The 16,987-nt window shown below is 39.6% G+C and overlaps 1 protein-coding gene across 2 annotated transcripts in view; it reads right to left on the reverse strand.

Moving 5' to 3' along the window:
* EFHB (EF-hand domain family member B) overlaps nucleotides 1-15,406 on the reverse strand; it is a 55,008-nt gene extending 39,602 nt beyond the window's left edge. The window contains exon 1 of one of the 2 annotated variants that reach the window (XR_006609247.1): nucleotides 13,928-15,406. Coding sequence is in view for 1 of the 2 variants with exons in the window: in XM_045088952.1 (XP_044944887.1) it covers nucleotides 13,928-14,839 (912 nt within the window). In the remaining variant the exon portion in view is untranslated. The remainder of the gene's footprint in view (nucleotides 1-13,927) is intronic. The other variant, XM_045088952.1, reaches the window with a different exon arrangement.
* Nucleotides 15,407-16,987: the final 1,581 nt, after the last annotated feature.

The following is a 16,987-nucleotide window of genomic DNA, read 5'->3' on the forward strand; positions in this document are numbered from 1 at the left end:
AGACTTTTTGTAGCCACAGGGGGTATCAGAATCCAGCCAAGAAATGTAACCAAATATTAAGTGTAACCCTACCCGCCAACAAGCCAAAAAACACACCCTCTCCTACTGTGAACTCCTAGCAGGGACCTCTTCTTGCACTGCCAGGGATGGGTAGAGCTCCTTAGCACTGTGTTTCCCAAACTTTAGTCCCATGAACACTTATAATTAATGGATATATATATTTTTTAAATTCTGCTGGCAAAAACTTGAGAAATGCTGGATTAGTAATGTACATTTAAATCTCGAAAGGAAGGATCATTTAGTGATTTTCCACTAATTTGACCTTGGAGGTTTTATTTATCTGTGACATGAAACTAACCTTGCATGCAAAGTCATATAGGAAACCCCAGCTGGAGTTTCATTTTTCTCAGTGTTTCTACTACTGACCTCATTTATAAAAATAAAAGTCATATTTTCCAAGGTTGGTAAACAAAGAAAAATCTCCATATAGGCAAGACAATGGGTTTTCAATCACATAAATCTTGTCCTCTTTCTCTTAAAGGTTTCTTCCAGTTACTATATCTCGACCACAGATTGATTTTAGAGAAAGAGGTGCTGCACCCTTAACTCTTGGGTTCAAACTTACATTAATGCCGCACAATATAACTAAGGCCAGCCTGGAATAAATACTTTAACAATTACTGATAGATTTTTCTAAGGGGAGAGAGAGAGAGGTAGATAAAGTCTCAAACCCAAGGAAGATAAGAGAAACTGTTTTATAAGAAATATTTATCTACATCTTGGGGGTTCCTGCAGAAAGGACTCCCCACCTGAATTATCACTTACCTCCATATAGCATTGTTTTCGCACCTATCACCCAGAAGGATAAGCCCATGCACCCCCAACTTCAAGTCAAACATTTATACATAATACAGATACAGAGAGGATGACATCTGGTTCAAAAGCACTAGAAAAATGAAAGCCTGTTATTTTCTTTCTTTCTTTTCTTTCTTTTTCTCTTTCAAAATTAACTTCTGTCTAAGTAATACATGTTCTTTGCTCAAAAATCAAAGGGTTGTAATAAAAAATGGCATTTCTCTGCTCCATTTGTACCTAGTTCTACTTTCTAGGGCCAGCTGTCTTCTATACTTTAAGCCATTTCTTCTGATACTTATCTTCATGTTTCTAAACCCTTGTACTGTTATATATTGATTACTTTCAGATAATCAAAAAAAATCCAATTAATTTCAGATAACTGCTACCCTTTTATGATGGAGAATGTTGTAGCTCTCTTCCACCACCACTACACTTCCCTTCTCTCATCCTTAATATGGGTACATTATACTTTTTAATAAAGCCAATGGTGTTTATATTATCATAACTGTTCACTCTTGAACCAAGAAGGTATATTATATATATTATATCATGTTATATTATTTTTTCCTAGTCATAGCCTTTGCATTTGTTTTGTTAACATGTCTATTTCTAAATTTTTCCAAATGCTTCAACTGATCTGTCAAATTTCCAGAGTACTTTTGTTTGTTTTTTAATAAACTCTCTCCTATAACCCTTCCTCCTCCTGGTTTAATCTTAGCTGGTTACTTTTAGGCCTGGAGCACAGCTCTTGTCCTGGGAATTTTTTTTTTTTTTAAAGATGTTATTTATTTATTTGACAGAGAGAAATCACAAGTAGACGGAGAGGCAGGCAGAGAGAGAGAGAGAGGGAAGCAGGCTCCCCGCTGAGCAGAGAGCCCGATGTGGGACTCAGCTCCCAGGACCCTGAGATCATGGCCTGAGCCGAAGGCAGCGGCTTAACCCACTGAGCCACCCAGGCGCCCCGTCCTGGGAATTTTTCTTTTGCCATTCTTCAGAGCTAAATTGCCCGTTCCCTAAAACCTAACTATTACTCTTTTGGGTGTATGCCCCCATTTCACTGAAGTAATTTCTTTAGTCATTGCCCAAGAAAGAATACATGAAAAGTCAACTTCTGATTCCATCTGTAAAAAACAAAACAAAACAAAAATATGGGCTCAAAATGGAGCCACTTCTGTTTAGCCCATGTCAGCAAACTAGGACTTGATATCTAACCTAATTGCAGTCTCAGCCAGTCCCAGGAATGGAATTTTAAATCAATCACTCTGGAATTTCCTGAACAACATTATTAAGGTCATCTGCTTGATAGACCCCACCCTTTCCCAAAGAAAGGTGACCTTGCCTGTAATAATCTTTTCTCTTTATTAATGACTTCCTTGTCCCCACCCCCTTCTGCTTATAAAAACCTTCCATTTTGTACAGGTCCTGGGAGCTCTTTTCCACTTACGAAAGGGGATGCTGATTAGTTCATGACTTGTTGCAAAAAGCCCATTAGATCTTCCAATTTATTCAGTTGAATTTTTTAACAGATTCCTGAAAATATCTTTATTCTATCCTTATGTTTGGTTAATAGTCTGGCTAGGTATAAAACACAAAGTAGCAAATAATTTTCTCAATTTTGAAGGCATTATCCAATGTCCCTTAAGATGTGGTGTGGGGTGGGCGCCTGGGTGGCTCAGTGGGTTAAGCCGCTGCCTTCGGCTCAGGTCATGATCTACAGGGTCCTGGGATCGAGTCCCGCATCGGGCTCTCTGCTCAGCAGGGAGCCTGCTTCCTCCTCTCTCTCTCTCTCTCTCTCTGCCTGCCTCTCTGCCTACTTGTAATCTCTCTCTGTCAAATAAATAAATAAATCTTTAAAAAAAAGATGTGGTGTGGGGGGCTCCTGATGTCTCGGTCAATTAAATATCTCCTTCAGCTCAGGATCAGGTCATGATCCCAGGGTCTTGGGATGAAGGCCCACATCAGGCTCTCTGCTCAGCATGGAGCCTTCTTCTCCCCCTCCCTCTGCCTGATGCTCCACCAGCTTGTCAAATAACTAAAATCTTAAAAAAAAAAACGTGATCTGGGACACCAAGTGGGCTCGATTAGTATAGCATGTAACTCTTGATCTTGGGATTCTGAGTTCAAGGCCTATAGTGGGCTGGGTGAAGACATTACTTGGAAAAAAAAAAAAAAAAAGAGGTGGTCTTGCTGTTTAGAACTCTAATGCAGTTCTGGGACCTTGGGTGGCTCAGTCGGTTAAGTAGCTGCCTTCCGCTCAGGTCATGATCCCAGGATTCTGGGATCAAGTCCCACATCAGGCTCCTTGCTTGGCAGGGAGCCTGCTTCTCTCTCTCCCTCTGTCTGCCACTCTGCCTGCTTATGCTCTGTGTAAAATAAATAAAATCTTTAAAAAAAAAAAAGCAGACATTAAAAAACACAAAGTCTAATGCAGTTCTGAATTTTGTTCCATTATGTGTGACTTTTTTTTTTTTCCATGTGGAAGTATTGAGAATCATCTCTGTATCCCCAGTTTTCAGAAATTTTGTTACAATGATGCATGCTATGGGTTCTCTTTACTTCATTTGGAATTAACTCCTTGTAATCTTGGTTTGTATCCTAAATTCAAAGAAATTTTGCTCTATTTCCTTGATAACTTTCTCTACTTCATTTTATCTATTCTCTCTTTCTGTACATAATTCTTTGTTATTGTTGTTTTTAAAGATTTATTTATTTGACAAAGAGAGAGACAGCAAGAAAGGGAACACAAGCAGGGGGCTGGGGAGTGGGAGAGTGAGAAACAGGTTTCCCTGCTAAGCAGGGAGCCAGACTTTGGGCCCAATCCCAGGACCCTGGGATCATGACCTGAGCCTAAGGCAGATGCCCAACAACTGAGCCACCCAGGCGCCCCTCCTTCTGGACCTACTTTTAATCAAATGTATCTGAATATTTCTAATCTTCGTCTTAATGTCTGGGAAATGCCTTTTTTTTATCCTCCTGATTTCATTGAATTTTTAGTTAGACTATATTTAGTTCTGAAAAGTTCTGTCCTTTATTTTTTTTTTTTTAAAGATTTTATTTAAAGTTCTGTCCTTTTAAAAGTTGCCATCTCATTGTATGGATGCAACATCCTTTATCTCTCAAGTAATATCTTTTGTTCACATTTTCTTATGTTCCCTCTGTGTTTGTGTGTTTCCTATTACCTTGTTTTGGCCCCTTGCTTTCAAGCTGAAGTCTGATCATTATATTAAAAAGTTAAGCACTACAAAGATGATTAGTAGCTCTGTGTGTGTGTTGCAGGATTTGTTGAGTTTTAGGTTTTCCTATAAGGTGATCAGATGATGAGGCAGCCTTTATTTTGGTGGAATCCCCAGTATCATTTTTTTTTTCCCTCTAGAATATTCAGAACTTCAGCGAATAGTTATAATGGTAATAAGAGCTGATAATTACAGACCACATAGCAATGTGCTAGACATTGTTCTAAGTGTTTTATATGTATTTATTTGCACGTATATTTTATCTGTATTAATTCATTTAGTACTCAATGTTTTCCACAAAGTAGGTGTGCAAATGAGGCACAGAGAGGCTGAGTGGCAGAATTATACTACTTAATATACTGGCAGATTCTTGAACCAAAGCAGGCTGGCTTTCAAATCTCTCCTCTTACTCATGATCCTCCACTGCCTCTATGCACTGCCTACTGGTGAGAGGGCTGGCTTTCCTCCTCACTGTTGGCCCTCCTGGAGCCCACTGGGAGAAGCAGCTGGGGAAACCGCATTACAGAAAGTACACTTTGACTTATTAATGTCCCATTTTGGGGAGCTTGGGTGGCTCAGTGGTCTAAGCCTCTGCCTTTGGCTCTGGTCATGATCCCAGGGTCCTGGGATCTAGCCCGGCATCAGGCTCTCTGCTCAGCAAGGAGTCTGCTCCCCTCCCCACAGCGCCACCCCCCACCGCCACCTGCCTCTCTGCCTTCTTGTGATTTCTCTGTCATAAATAAATAAAATCTTTAAGAAATAATATCCCATTTTCAGCATAGACCTATACCCCTGACTTCCCTTGGCCTTGGCATCTTTGACATTAAAAACTGTTTTGAGAAAATAGATCCACACATTTGTTGGAAGGGAGGGAATCAGATTTGGTGTGGAGAGGTAGGAAGTCAGGACAGCATAGGATGGAAAAGTGGACCTAGAAACCAAACTGTGCTGAATATGAACATTCAACTTATCTTGACTTTCAGATCCAAGCTTTACTACCCTTTCTTCCGAGGCCTGAGCTTCTCAGGGATTATTCCAGGCAAACTAGGTCATACATGGTGGAAATTACCACCTGATTTCCCTCAAATTTCATTTTCTTCTGTGTTACAAAATCAGTTGTCATATTCATTGCCTCTTTTCTAAAGTTTATTGAAATTTCTTTTTTTCTTCATATTTTATTTATTTATTTGTTAGAGGGAGAGAGAGAAATTGCACACACAAGGAGGCACAGAGGAAGAGGGAGAAGCAGACTCCCCACTGAGTAGGGAGCCCAACATGGGACTCGATCCCAGGACCCTGGGATCAGGACTGAGTCATGATCTGAGTCAAAGACAGCTGCATAACCAACTCTGCCACCCAGGTGCCCCTAAAGTTTACTGAAATTTCTTAACTATTGTCTCTCTTCCCTATTTTACTTTTTCTTATGGTTTATTATCTTTAAAAAAAAAAACTATTACAGGCATCAAAAATCAAAAAATTAGCACTGATATAACATTAGTATCTAATTTACAGACACCATTCAAATATCACCAATTGCTCCAATATTGTCCTTTATAACAAAAGGAACAAACCCAAGAGTACAGTGTGATTTTTTGGTTCCTCTGAGCAGCAGATACCATGGTTAGGCATATAAGAGATTTATTAGGGAAAACACCAATGAATGATAACAGGGGAGGAGTGAGTAGGGAGAACTTTCAGACTATGATACCCCTGTGAAAGGAGAGAAGGAAGTGTTAAGAAGGAAGAGCAAGAAGGACACCTGAGTGGCTCAGCTGGCTGAGTGACCGACTCTTGATTTCTGCTCATGGTCTTGGGATCAAGTCCCGCGTCTGGCCCAGTGGTCTGCTTAGGATTCTCTTTCTCTCCCTCTCCCTCCGTTTCTCTCCAAGCTCATACATTCATGTGTGTGCACACTCACTCTCTTTCAAATAAATATTAAAAAAGAAGGAGGAGGAGGAAGAAGAGCTTCAGACTACCTCAGAGTTCTGAGAAAATTTGGCCAGCCCAATGAGTGGTTTCTGAGACTAAGTTTCCCATTAAAGAAATCCAGTTGGGTAAAAAGAATCCAGTCCTAGGATCCCTGTCACATTCAATCACTGAGAGCATCAGTGTGGCAATAGCTTCATGGGGGCAGCAGGAGGAAGCTATCAGTTGGCCAGGCTCCCCACAGCAGGTCCTCTTGAAGGGACATAGGAGCCAGGCACCTCCACACCTGCATAGGCACCACACCTGCAAAGCATTTAGTTGCCATGTCTCTTTTGTCTTCATCAGTTAGGAACAGTTCCTAATATTTCCCTGTCCTTCACGACCCTGACTTTTTTTTTTTTTTTTAAGATTATTTATTTATTTATTTGACAGAGAGAGAGAGATCACAAGTAGGCAGAGAGGCAGGCAGAAAGAGAGGAGGAAGCAGGCTTCCTGCTGAGCAGAGAGCCTGATGCGGGGCTTCCTGCTGAGCAGAGAGCCTGATTCGGGGCTCGATCCCAGGACCCTGGGATCATGACCTGAGCCGAAGGCAGAGGCTTTAACCCGCTGAGCCACCCAGGCGCCCCACGACCCTGACATTTTTTGAAGACAGGCCAATGTTTTATAAAATGTCCCTCAGTTTAGGTTACTAGTGTTTTCTTATGATTAAAGTTATACATTTTTGTCTGGGATATCACAGAAACATTGCTGTATTCTTCTGTCAGGGAGGACACACTGTTAATCTGTCCTATTACTGATAATGTTAACTTTAGTTACTAAATGAAGGTGATGCCTGCTAGGTTTCTCTTCTATAAAGTTATGTTTCCTTTGTAATTAATAATTATTCATGTAAATATCTAGTTCCTCACCAAACTTTCACCTACTATTTAATATCCATTGATGATTCTTGCCTAAATCATCACAACTATGAGATGATTGCCAAATGGTGACGTTCTAATTCTAACATTCCATCCACTTTTATTAATTGGAATTATATTACAAGAAGCTTTCTTTTCTTGCTATTTATTCAATCATTCATGTATTTACATGTGTCTGGGCTCATGGATATCTATTTAACTCAATGGCAATTTTATTCAATGTCTCAAATATAACAGTTTGGTCTACTAAGAGCTCTTTCAAGCTTATTTCTGTGCCCCTTTAACACATTTGAATTATTCTTTGAAAATTTTCTTAGTTTTTGGCTCTTAAAGTGTTCCAAGATCATATTGTAGTGCACCAACCCCAGTCAGCCATTCCTCCAGAGTCTTGATTCCTTTTAATACAGAATGGTATTAAAAAATCAAGATCTGGTTTTGGTGTGTTCATTGCTACCAGATAAACATTGCTTCTAAGTCCTCTTAGAGGACAGAGGTAAGAAATGTATGTGTATATACACTCTCCCACATACTAGCATCTTTATCAATTTTATAATATTCTATTTTTTTAATACATGTAGATACATAGATATGGCTTTGGACATGGACACTTACCATAAGGTTGTACCAATACATCCAAATACAATCCAATACACAGGATTCCTTTTATCCTTCTCCTTTTCATATTAGAGCAATTTTTTTCTCAGTGAGAAACCTGGCTCCTATTGTCCTCAATATACCCACTTACTTTCTCAGCCTTCTGTATGTAACCAAATTCCCAACTGCACTGACCAACTCCCCGCTCAGCCACCCCCTTTCTCAGTTCCCAATCATACCAGTCCAGCCTCATTTGGCCACCACCCCAGTCAGTCCCCATTATTACAGCTTTCAGTGACCATTTCATGTGATTGGTTCCCAAGATTCAGGTCAACTCAGGAAGATTGATACAAGACATTTTTAACTACTGAAGACCCACTGACCCATAATCATCACACCACCTTCCTCTTCCCAAACTCAGTGTGGGCTAGCATAATGTCCCATCTCTCCCGCTGGGCCTTGGTCAAGATCACTCTGTTTTACCCAGAGATCACCCTAATTCTGAATTTCTTAGAGAAAAAGTTAGGAGTGATAAGATTAATTTCTTTCTGCTCAGAAGGCCCTGAACCTATATGCAAATGAAACCACTCACTTCTCAGATTTCTACAGACATTGGTTCTTTGCAAATTCTGACAAAATGGATATTTTCTGTGAATAGCTATGAGGTACTCTTAGTGAATATGAAAAATAAGGCACCCCCATCACATGACATTTATATTATAAAATCATTTGTCAATCTCAGGTCCATAAACTCTAAGTTCCTTGAAATCAGGTATTTTTGTAGCTATAATGCCTAAATACTGTCAAGTCATTGTAGACAATATAGTTTTTTTAACCTTTATTTGAACCTTTCCTTCCTTTTTCCCCTTTGTACCTCAGGGCTCAATACCGTTTACCAAGGCACTTTGTAAGGTTCAGTTCTGTCTAATAACTCAATGTTTCTGTCACAGTCAGTGCATTAATGGTGATCAAGGGACAGTCTCAGGATGTCTTGGAGAAATAACCATTATAGAGATTTTGATCTCTACCAGAGTGTTAAGAGCCAAGAGCCCTTTTATGAGCTGCACAGAGAGGACCTCTCTTTATCAGAACATTTTCAGTTCTTGAAGGACACTCTAAAAATCTCTCCGCAGGCCACCATTTCTTGGAAACTTTTCCTGAATACAGGTCCTTGTACTACACCAATGACCGTTTTATTAGCAGGACTAGAAGGCTTAATGGGGGTCTCATAAATCCATCAGAGCAGACCTTCACATACAGCTCAACACCAACTTTGGGCAGCAACTTCAACAACAGGATGAGAGTCCTTCCCATGAGATGTGTCTGCCCCCCTTCCCTCAACACCAGAAAGGCCTCTGACTAAGATGAGATCCCAGTTCCCTGAATACACCTTAATGCAAAGCAATGTCCTCAAGGATTTTTAGCAGGTTCTTCACAATAGGAATTTCCATCTGAACACTCCTCACAGTCATGTGCTTGAAACTGGGTTTTGAATTCATCCATATGCACTTCCTTCCTTCGTTAAGACTGTATGAACTCAGGGTCACCAAACAGGTAACCATCTCATCCCTTGGTGAGGATACTGAGGGATCTCCTGTCCTTCCCCTTTCAGCTATGTGAATTCTACCCAAGCCTACCAAGAAATAGGTAGTATACATAATGGATAAACAGTTACAAGCATAAAGACAACTGGAAATAGGGGAAGGCTTCCCATATCCTTTTACCAACATTACTCTCATACCAAACTCAAAGAAATATGGTACAAAAAGAAAACTACTGTTCAATCTTACATGGGATCATAGACGCAAAAATGCTAGCAAAATAGGAGCAAATCAAATCCTGGAATATGTTATAATAGTAATATATTAAAACCAGGTAGGACTTAGCTCAAAAATATGAAGATGGTTTGCTATTAGAAAATTAATGGTTTTAATTTAGAAAACACGTATTTCAGCAAATGTGGGGAAAAGCTCTTCAAGGTTCAAACTCTATTCCTAATTTTTAAACACTTTTAGCAAACTGGGAATGAATATACGTATCCTTAATTTGCTATATCAGAAATCTCCAGCAAAAATAATACTTGACATTGAAACATAAAAATCATTCCCATTAAAATTTGAAAAGAGACCTCACTTTCAATATTGCATTATTGGTCAGAAGCAATGCAATGAGATGGGAAATAGAGATAGGAGGTGTACATACTGAAGAAGGAAAGAAAGTATCGATATGATTGCCTACCTAGAAAATCCAAAAGAAATAATTGTTAGGTAGGACACAATGGGAGATTACTCAAATAAGAGGTTTGAAAACTATCAGCAGAAGGGAGGAGGGGAAGGGACAAAAGCGGGAAAGGAATGTGTTTTGTTTTGCAGAACCAACAGTTCCAGCCAAGGAGATGCTTAACTAGGTGTTTCACCAGCTAGCCCCTTGTTAGGTGGGTCCTGCATGGTAACACCTTGAGCCAGTTTGAGCTGAACTGGATGGAGGTGAGAACCTGTGCAAAAAACCCCTCTGAGCTGTCCTAAGGATACCTTTAGTTCATTATAATATTAAGTTCCCTTCCTATGAGCACAGTTTCTGTCATTTTCTGAACATACAATGTATGCACTAGCATGTTTACATGGGAGGCATGTGCAATTAAACCAAAAGTGCGCATGCAAACTCCCTGTCCCCACCCCAATACACTGAATAAAAGTTTCCTATACTAACCCCAAGGGAGACAGTGCTTTGAGAGCTATTTCCCTGTCTTCTTTCTTGTAACAATAAAAAGTTCTTTGCTTTCAATATTTCCTTGGGTTGTGCTCAATTTGATGTACCCCAAGCAGCAAACCCCTTGAGTTCACTTCATAATGAGAAGCAAATAAGACAAACAGGAGTTGACCAAGAAGACCAGATACAAGAATAACAATGAAAGAAACTTATGGAACAATTTTCAGTCTCATCACAAATCCAATAAATGTAAATTAAAACAATGCCTTACAAATCATTATTAATTTTTAAAATTCTGTGGTACAATCTTTTAGAGAGGGATTTGGCAACAGTAACTAGAAAAAGATCCATCCTTTGGCTTCTGCTGAAACTCTATCCTGAGGAAATATTCCAAGACATATAAAAAGATATATACATAAAGATGTTCACAGGCTATTTTTATAGAAAAATCTGGAAAAAATCTAATGTCCAACACGAGAGTAAATTAACTAAAAAATCATATATTAGCTTAAAGAAATACTGTTTTTTAGCATTAAAAGATCTTTTTAAGGTCTCTCTATTAACACTGAAGTTGTATTAAATGATAATTATTGAAAAACCAATAAAAACAATTTGTATGTTTGGCATAACAACTACCTAAAAACACATTTGGAAAAAAGTGTCACAAGAAATGTAGTATAGTCAAGAATTCAGACTCTTGAGTCTGAAGTTGTGACTTCAAATCCTGAGACTACCACTTCCTAGCTATATGACCTTCGCCACATTATCTAATTTGCCTCAGTTTCCTCATCTGTAAAATGGAATTTAATAATAGCAGCTGTCTCATAATTTCGTTATGGAGGCCAAAGAATTTATACCTGCAAAGCTCCATGAGTAGTGATGTTGATATGGTAAACTGCTAGTAAACGTTCATGTGAATGCCGCAGAATACTGGTAGGCATTGTGTGAGGGTAATAAGATTCTGGGTGTTTTCATTCCTGTTTTCTAAGTATTCTAAAATATTGTTATTTTTGTTTTATAGTAAAAATGGATATTTAAATATTAAAATTATTATTTCTAATCCACACTAATCTTGACTTCTCTTGACTTGTACCCTAATTTCATTTCCTCCTGTTTATCTAGGATCTGGTTCCACCCATTATTTCCTTTGTATTATCTTAAACTTCTCTACTGATTCACTAAATAAATAAATAAATTCCTAAGTGGAGTCTTTACTCCCTTCTTTTCACTGTCAACACTTAAGGAAAAAACAAAATTCACAATAATTTTCTCCAATTTGAATTTCCTCTTCACTCTTCAGTATATTGGAATCTGAATTCTCTCTCCATTATGCCATTCTACCAACGTTGCTAATTTCCTTAATGTCCAAAGCTAATTAATCTGTATCCTCTTTACCCTAGCACAGGTGTTTTAATACTGCTAGTCACTTTCTCCTTGAAACTGTCTACCGTGTCCGATCACACAGAGAAAGGAGGATGTGAGAGGAAGAGGAAGCACAGGTTTAGAATTGCCTCTGTTGGAAACCAGAAGCTGGTATCTGCCCGTGTGTGAGATCAGGTCTGAAGCCATAGACTGTGGGACCAATCCAGAAAGAAGAAGCAGGTGTGGTCAAGTGAAAGGCTGTGGCTGGGGAAATCCAATAAGGGAACCAGAAAGCAAAGTGGGTCAAAGACAAAAGAACAAACACTCTGAGTCCCAAGGGGAACAAAAAGTCTGTAGACATAGAAAAAATTCTGCAGAATCCTTCTGACCACTTTCAGCAGAATTGTACTGTCAAATCTCAGTGTGTGGAGTCTTTTATTCTCAGAATACCTCAAGGATGCTTCTTTTATGTTCCTCAATACCACCCTCTTGGACTCACTTTTTTCTTCTGTTCATTCTCCAATTTAATCATCCTGCCTTCTTTCAACATATATTTACTAAATGACCACTATATGCCAGGCATTATGATATGCCATGAAGCTGCACAATAAATAAGACCCACTCTTCAAAAGCTCACCTAATTGACAATTCTTTCTTTGACCACTGCATAAATATGTTTCCCAAGGTTCTTGCCTAGATTCTTCTCCTATCCTACCCATGGCTCCAACTGTCTCACATTACCAACCATAACCTTGGATTCTTCATCTGATATCTTGCAGATATTTCAAATTCAGGATGGCCAACACCAGATATTCATTTGCCACCAAACCAGAAGAGATCATTATCAAACTAGAAACCCCTAAGTCATCCATCAGCTTTCCTAGCTTTCCTTTCTTTCACCACATAGAACAACAACTGGAAGGCAATTCTTTTTTTTTTTTTTAAGAACTTTATTTTATTTTATTTTATTTTTAAAGATTTTTTTCCCTCTTCTTCCTTTTCTCCTCCTTCTCCTTCTTTTCCTCCTTCTCCTCCTTCTTTTCCTTCTCCTCCTCTTTCTCCTTCTCCTTCTTCTTCTGTAGGCTCCACACCAACTACAGAGCCCAACACAGGGCTTGAACCTACAACCCTGAGATGGATGCTTGAACTGAGATCAGGAGTTGGAGGGTTAATCAACTGAACCACCCAGATGTCCCTGGATGGCAATTTTTAACAATATCTCCTACAAAGCCTTCAAAATTGCACTTTCTTCTCTATCCTAACTCTACATGAATTTTCATCCACAATTACTTTGATAAAGCCTTCTAACTTTTTCCTGTCACCCAATATTACCCCCTTTGAGTCCACCATTACTGCTGATATCAAAATTATCTTTCCAAAAGGCAAATTTTATTCACCATTGCTTCTGTTTCCATATGTTCTGGATGTTTAGATTTCTTCCACATATTTCGTTTTCATCTGTATCTCTCTTTTTTTTTAAGATTTTTATTTATTTATTTGACAGATCACAAGTACGCAGAGCAGCAGGCAGAGAGAGGGGGGAAGCAGGCTCCCTGCTGAGCAGAGAGCCTGATGCGGGGCTCAATCCCAGGACCCTGAGATCATGACCTGCTGAAGGCAGAGGCTTAACCCACTGAGCCACCCAGGTTCCCTGAGCTCAGATATTTCTAAATCAGCTCAAATATTACTTGCTCTGCAAAGCTTTCCCATCTCCTTCAAACAGAGTTGCCCAATCTTTCCACTGAGCTCTGTGCTTAGAGTATATATCTATTAAGGAAGAATCAAATTTGTTTTCTACTCATTTGGAAACCTATATAACATTTGTTCAGTTATCAGTCTCTAACATTAGAATGAGTGTCTAAACCTAGAGTGTATGAATAATGTGGTTTTTGTTGTATATTTTCTTGTATCCAGCAAAATGGCTACCACTACCACAAGTCTTTGCTGGAAGAATAAATAATCACAGAATATATAATCAATGCGGGAATTTTTCTTTCATTATATGACTATTAGGATACAACATGTATCTTGGTGAAAGGGTTGAGGAAATGCAGATTGATCAATAAAATGAAGGTCAAAGGAGAAGTCAGGAGGAACCATCGGTATGGTACACACAGAAAACAAAGCTGACATCTAGGAAGGAAGGCAAAGAATGAGAAAATATCAAAGTGAAACCTTGAAAGAATCCAATGGGACAAGGAATTATCAGCAGCTCAGCGAAATCTTTACAATTTGACTCCGTGAATCCAAACACGTCTCATCAGTTTATCATCTTGATAAAGACATGGATATACAAAGTTCTTAGGGAAAGTACTAGAAAAAAACACTTACAGTTGGCCAGCAAGGCATCCGATCAAAAAATTTCCCAGAGTATATGGGTCTGATGCGATCTGGAGGTTCTATTCCTGGTTCAGTGTTTTCAGCCTCCTTTCTCTCTTCAGGTTGTTGGGCAAACTGGCTCTCAGAAGGTTCTATCACCAAGCCTATTTGCGGCCCTGGCTCTTCTAGTTTGGGTAGACCAGTGTCCACCTCCACAGGAGGCTTCATCTCTGTACTGGGCTTGATCACCACACAGGTCTCTTTTCCCAGTTCCTGTCTAGGTTCTAAATCCAAAGTAGGCTGCTTCCCCAGTGAAGCCCTTACTCCTCCAAAGGAACCAGCCACAGAACCTCTCCTGCTCCCTAGAGCCTGTGGACTTTCACATACCATGCCCAAGTGAGGCTGTATCATCCTTCCAGAGCACCCTGCCAGAAGACAGTCATTTTCTAACCCCATTCTTCCTGGTAACATACCTAGAGATTTTGTTTCCTGGGAGGCTGAGACCCCATAGACTCCCAAATTACTCCTCTCCGGGAGGGTCCTAGAAAGATTCTGTATTTTTAATTTCATTTCAAGCTCCTTGCTCAATGGAGATTTTGTTTCTGGTGATGCTATCCTCTCCTCAAATTTATTACTATCCAGGAGGCTCTCCCTACATGAGGAATCTTCTTTTCCTAATCCCACTCTGAACCCTAACTCCGTGGGAGATTTTGTTCCCATGAGGACCCCCCTTTCTCCTGAGTCATCCTTTCCTTCGTCCGTGAGACCAACCTCCATACTCTGGGGACATTTCCTCTCAGAAACCCTCATTCCTTCAGCTGCACTCATCTCTAAGGGGAAAACTGCACCTGGCTCAATGGAAGTTCCCAAGCCCTGGTGGTGCCCCAACCCTTTAGGGAACCCCACTCTCATGAAAGAACACATCTCCACTCGGACTCCCTGCCCACAGCTTCCTGCCTACCAATTTACGCGTAGAGGAGTTCACAGAGGAGAAGCAGACGAGGGTCTGTTTACCGGGTTACCTAGGAAACAGGGGCGGGGCTTGGCGCGCAATTGTTTCATCAGGCTGGTCTCTACCCATTTCTCCCTCTGTCTCGGTCCGTTTCTCTCCCTCTCCTTTCTCTCCCTCTTTTTCTTTCTCTCCTTCCCTCCTTCCCTTCTCTTTTCTTCCTCCTTCCTTACTAGATCTGAAGGGCAAGAAAACTTGAAGGATGTGGTCTTGGGCACTAGAGAAAATGCTCACCAACTTCTCTTCAGTTTTGCAAGCAACTCACTCTCCCTAAGATGGGTTTAGCCTCGGGCCGCCCCCTGGCCATTTGCCTATTAATTTTACTGGCGAACAGGGAATAAGTAGCCATTTTTCGGTGGTGACCATTAATTTTAGGTCCTTCGTTATGCAAGAACGTGCATACTGCATGTAGTTCTTTTAGCCTAAAGAACTACCTTGAATTCTGTTATTATATTTGGTACCTGTGGTAGAGAAAAAAGTCTTTGAGAACATTTACACTTTAATAACCAAGCTTTAAATAACATTGAAATAAAGTTTGAGATGTGTTACACAATAATGCATACTGACTTTTTAAAATACTGTGGCAAACTCAAACTCGTTTTAAGCACGCGATTTTTTTTTTTTTTTAAGTGTGTGTGAGAGAAGGGTGAGGGACTGAGGGAGAAGCAGACTCCCTGCTGGGTAGGGAGCCCTAGGCAGGGACCCATCCCAGGACTTCAAGATCATGACCTGAGGCAGAGGATTAACAGCCAGAGCCACCCAGGAACCCGGTTCAGCATGGGATTTTCTTTAAATTGTCAGGTTTTACATTTATTTATTTACATATTCTCTTCACCCAGGGTGGGGCTTGAGCTTGCAACCCCAAAGTCGAGTTGCATACTCTTCAGACTGAGCCAACCAGGCAGCCCCCTTTGTCAATGAAAGTCTATTTGGTGAATATTTGTAATTTCTACACATTCATGGGAAATACAGCACCTAGCTTGGAATCAGAACAGAATTTATAGGATTCCAGTCTTTTAGAAACTATGAAGGACTTGTAAAATTTAAAATAAAAAAAAAAAAAAGTTAGGAGATATTATTTCACATTTGAAAAAATTTGTATAAAGTAATTTTCAGATAATTAATATAAATATTCTTCTCCCCTTAAGCATTTTAAATGACTTGATAGCATATAAATGAAGGTATGTCTATGGATGAGCATTCATTCAATTCTTTCATTTTACAAATAACTATTAAGTACTTACTTTGTGTCAGTGCTAGGAATATTGTGAAACACAAGCCAATCCCTATCTCTTGGAACTTACTTTCTAGTGGGGATGGATAACCATCAAGTAAACCAATAAATAAGATCATTTCACATACTGACAAGTGTAGTGAAGAAAATACTTTCCTATAAAGGGATGCTGCTTTAGAATTTGTGGGCTTAGAAGTTATTTGAACTGAGGCTTGCTTTAAGCCCTGCTTTTTAAACATGACTAACTCTGTTCCCATAGTCTTTTTCTCATTGCCTTATCACTATGCCTGCAATTCCTTCAGTTAGAATTACCTTTAGGTTTGTCTCAGATAGTCCCAGTTAAAAGAACATTACCAGTCATTACCATCTTTGATTCATTCTTCAACTACACAATGGTGGAAACATTTCCCAGAAGAGAAGGTAGAAGATACAGATAGGTAAGAGTGCTGGAGATGATAGATGCAAAGTACTAGGAATTTGTGAATGGGTATTTAGAGATTTGAGAGCAAAGGAAGCATTAGGGCTGTGTTCAAGTCTATTAACTTCATTTAAGGCCCATCCCTCCACTTTGTAGCTTCCTTAACAAATTATATCAATAAATAGGATTCCACATTTGACACTAAAAATATACAATTATCTGTTATCTTCAGTTACCTAGGGGTGAGGAAGAAAACACAAGCATATTATGAGTGGCAGCACTAAGAGCAACGATGTACTGTGGCATATCAGTCTCTCCAAAATTGCCAGTGGAACTTAGAAGTGCTGCCATGGGAGCAGCCCTCTTCAAGGCAAACATTATGACTAAACTATAAAATACTGTGAAATGTAT

Source organism: Mustela putorius, unplaced genomic scaffold, assembly GCF_011764305.1.
Source record: "Mustela putorius furo isolate JIRA1106 unplaced genomic scaffold, ASM1176430v1.1 tig00003834_pilon_pilon_pilon, whole genome shotgun sequence".
Classification (NCBI taxonomy): Eukaryota; Metazoa; Chordata; class Mammalia; order Carnivora; family Mustelidae; genus Mustela; species Mustela putorius.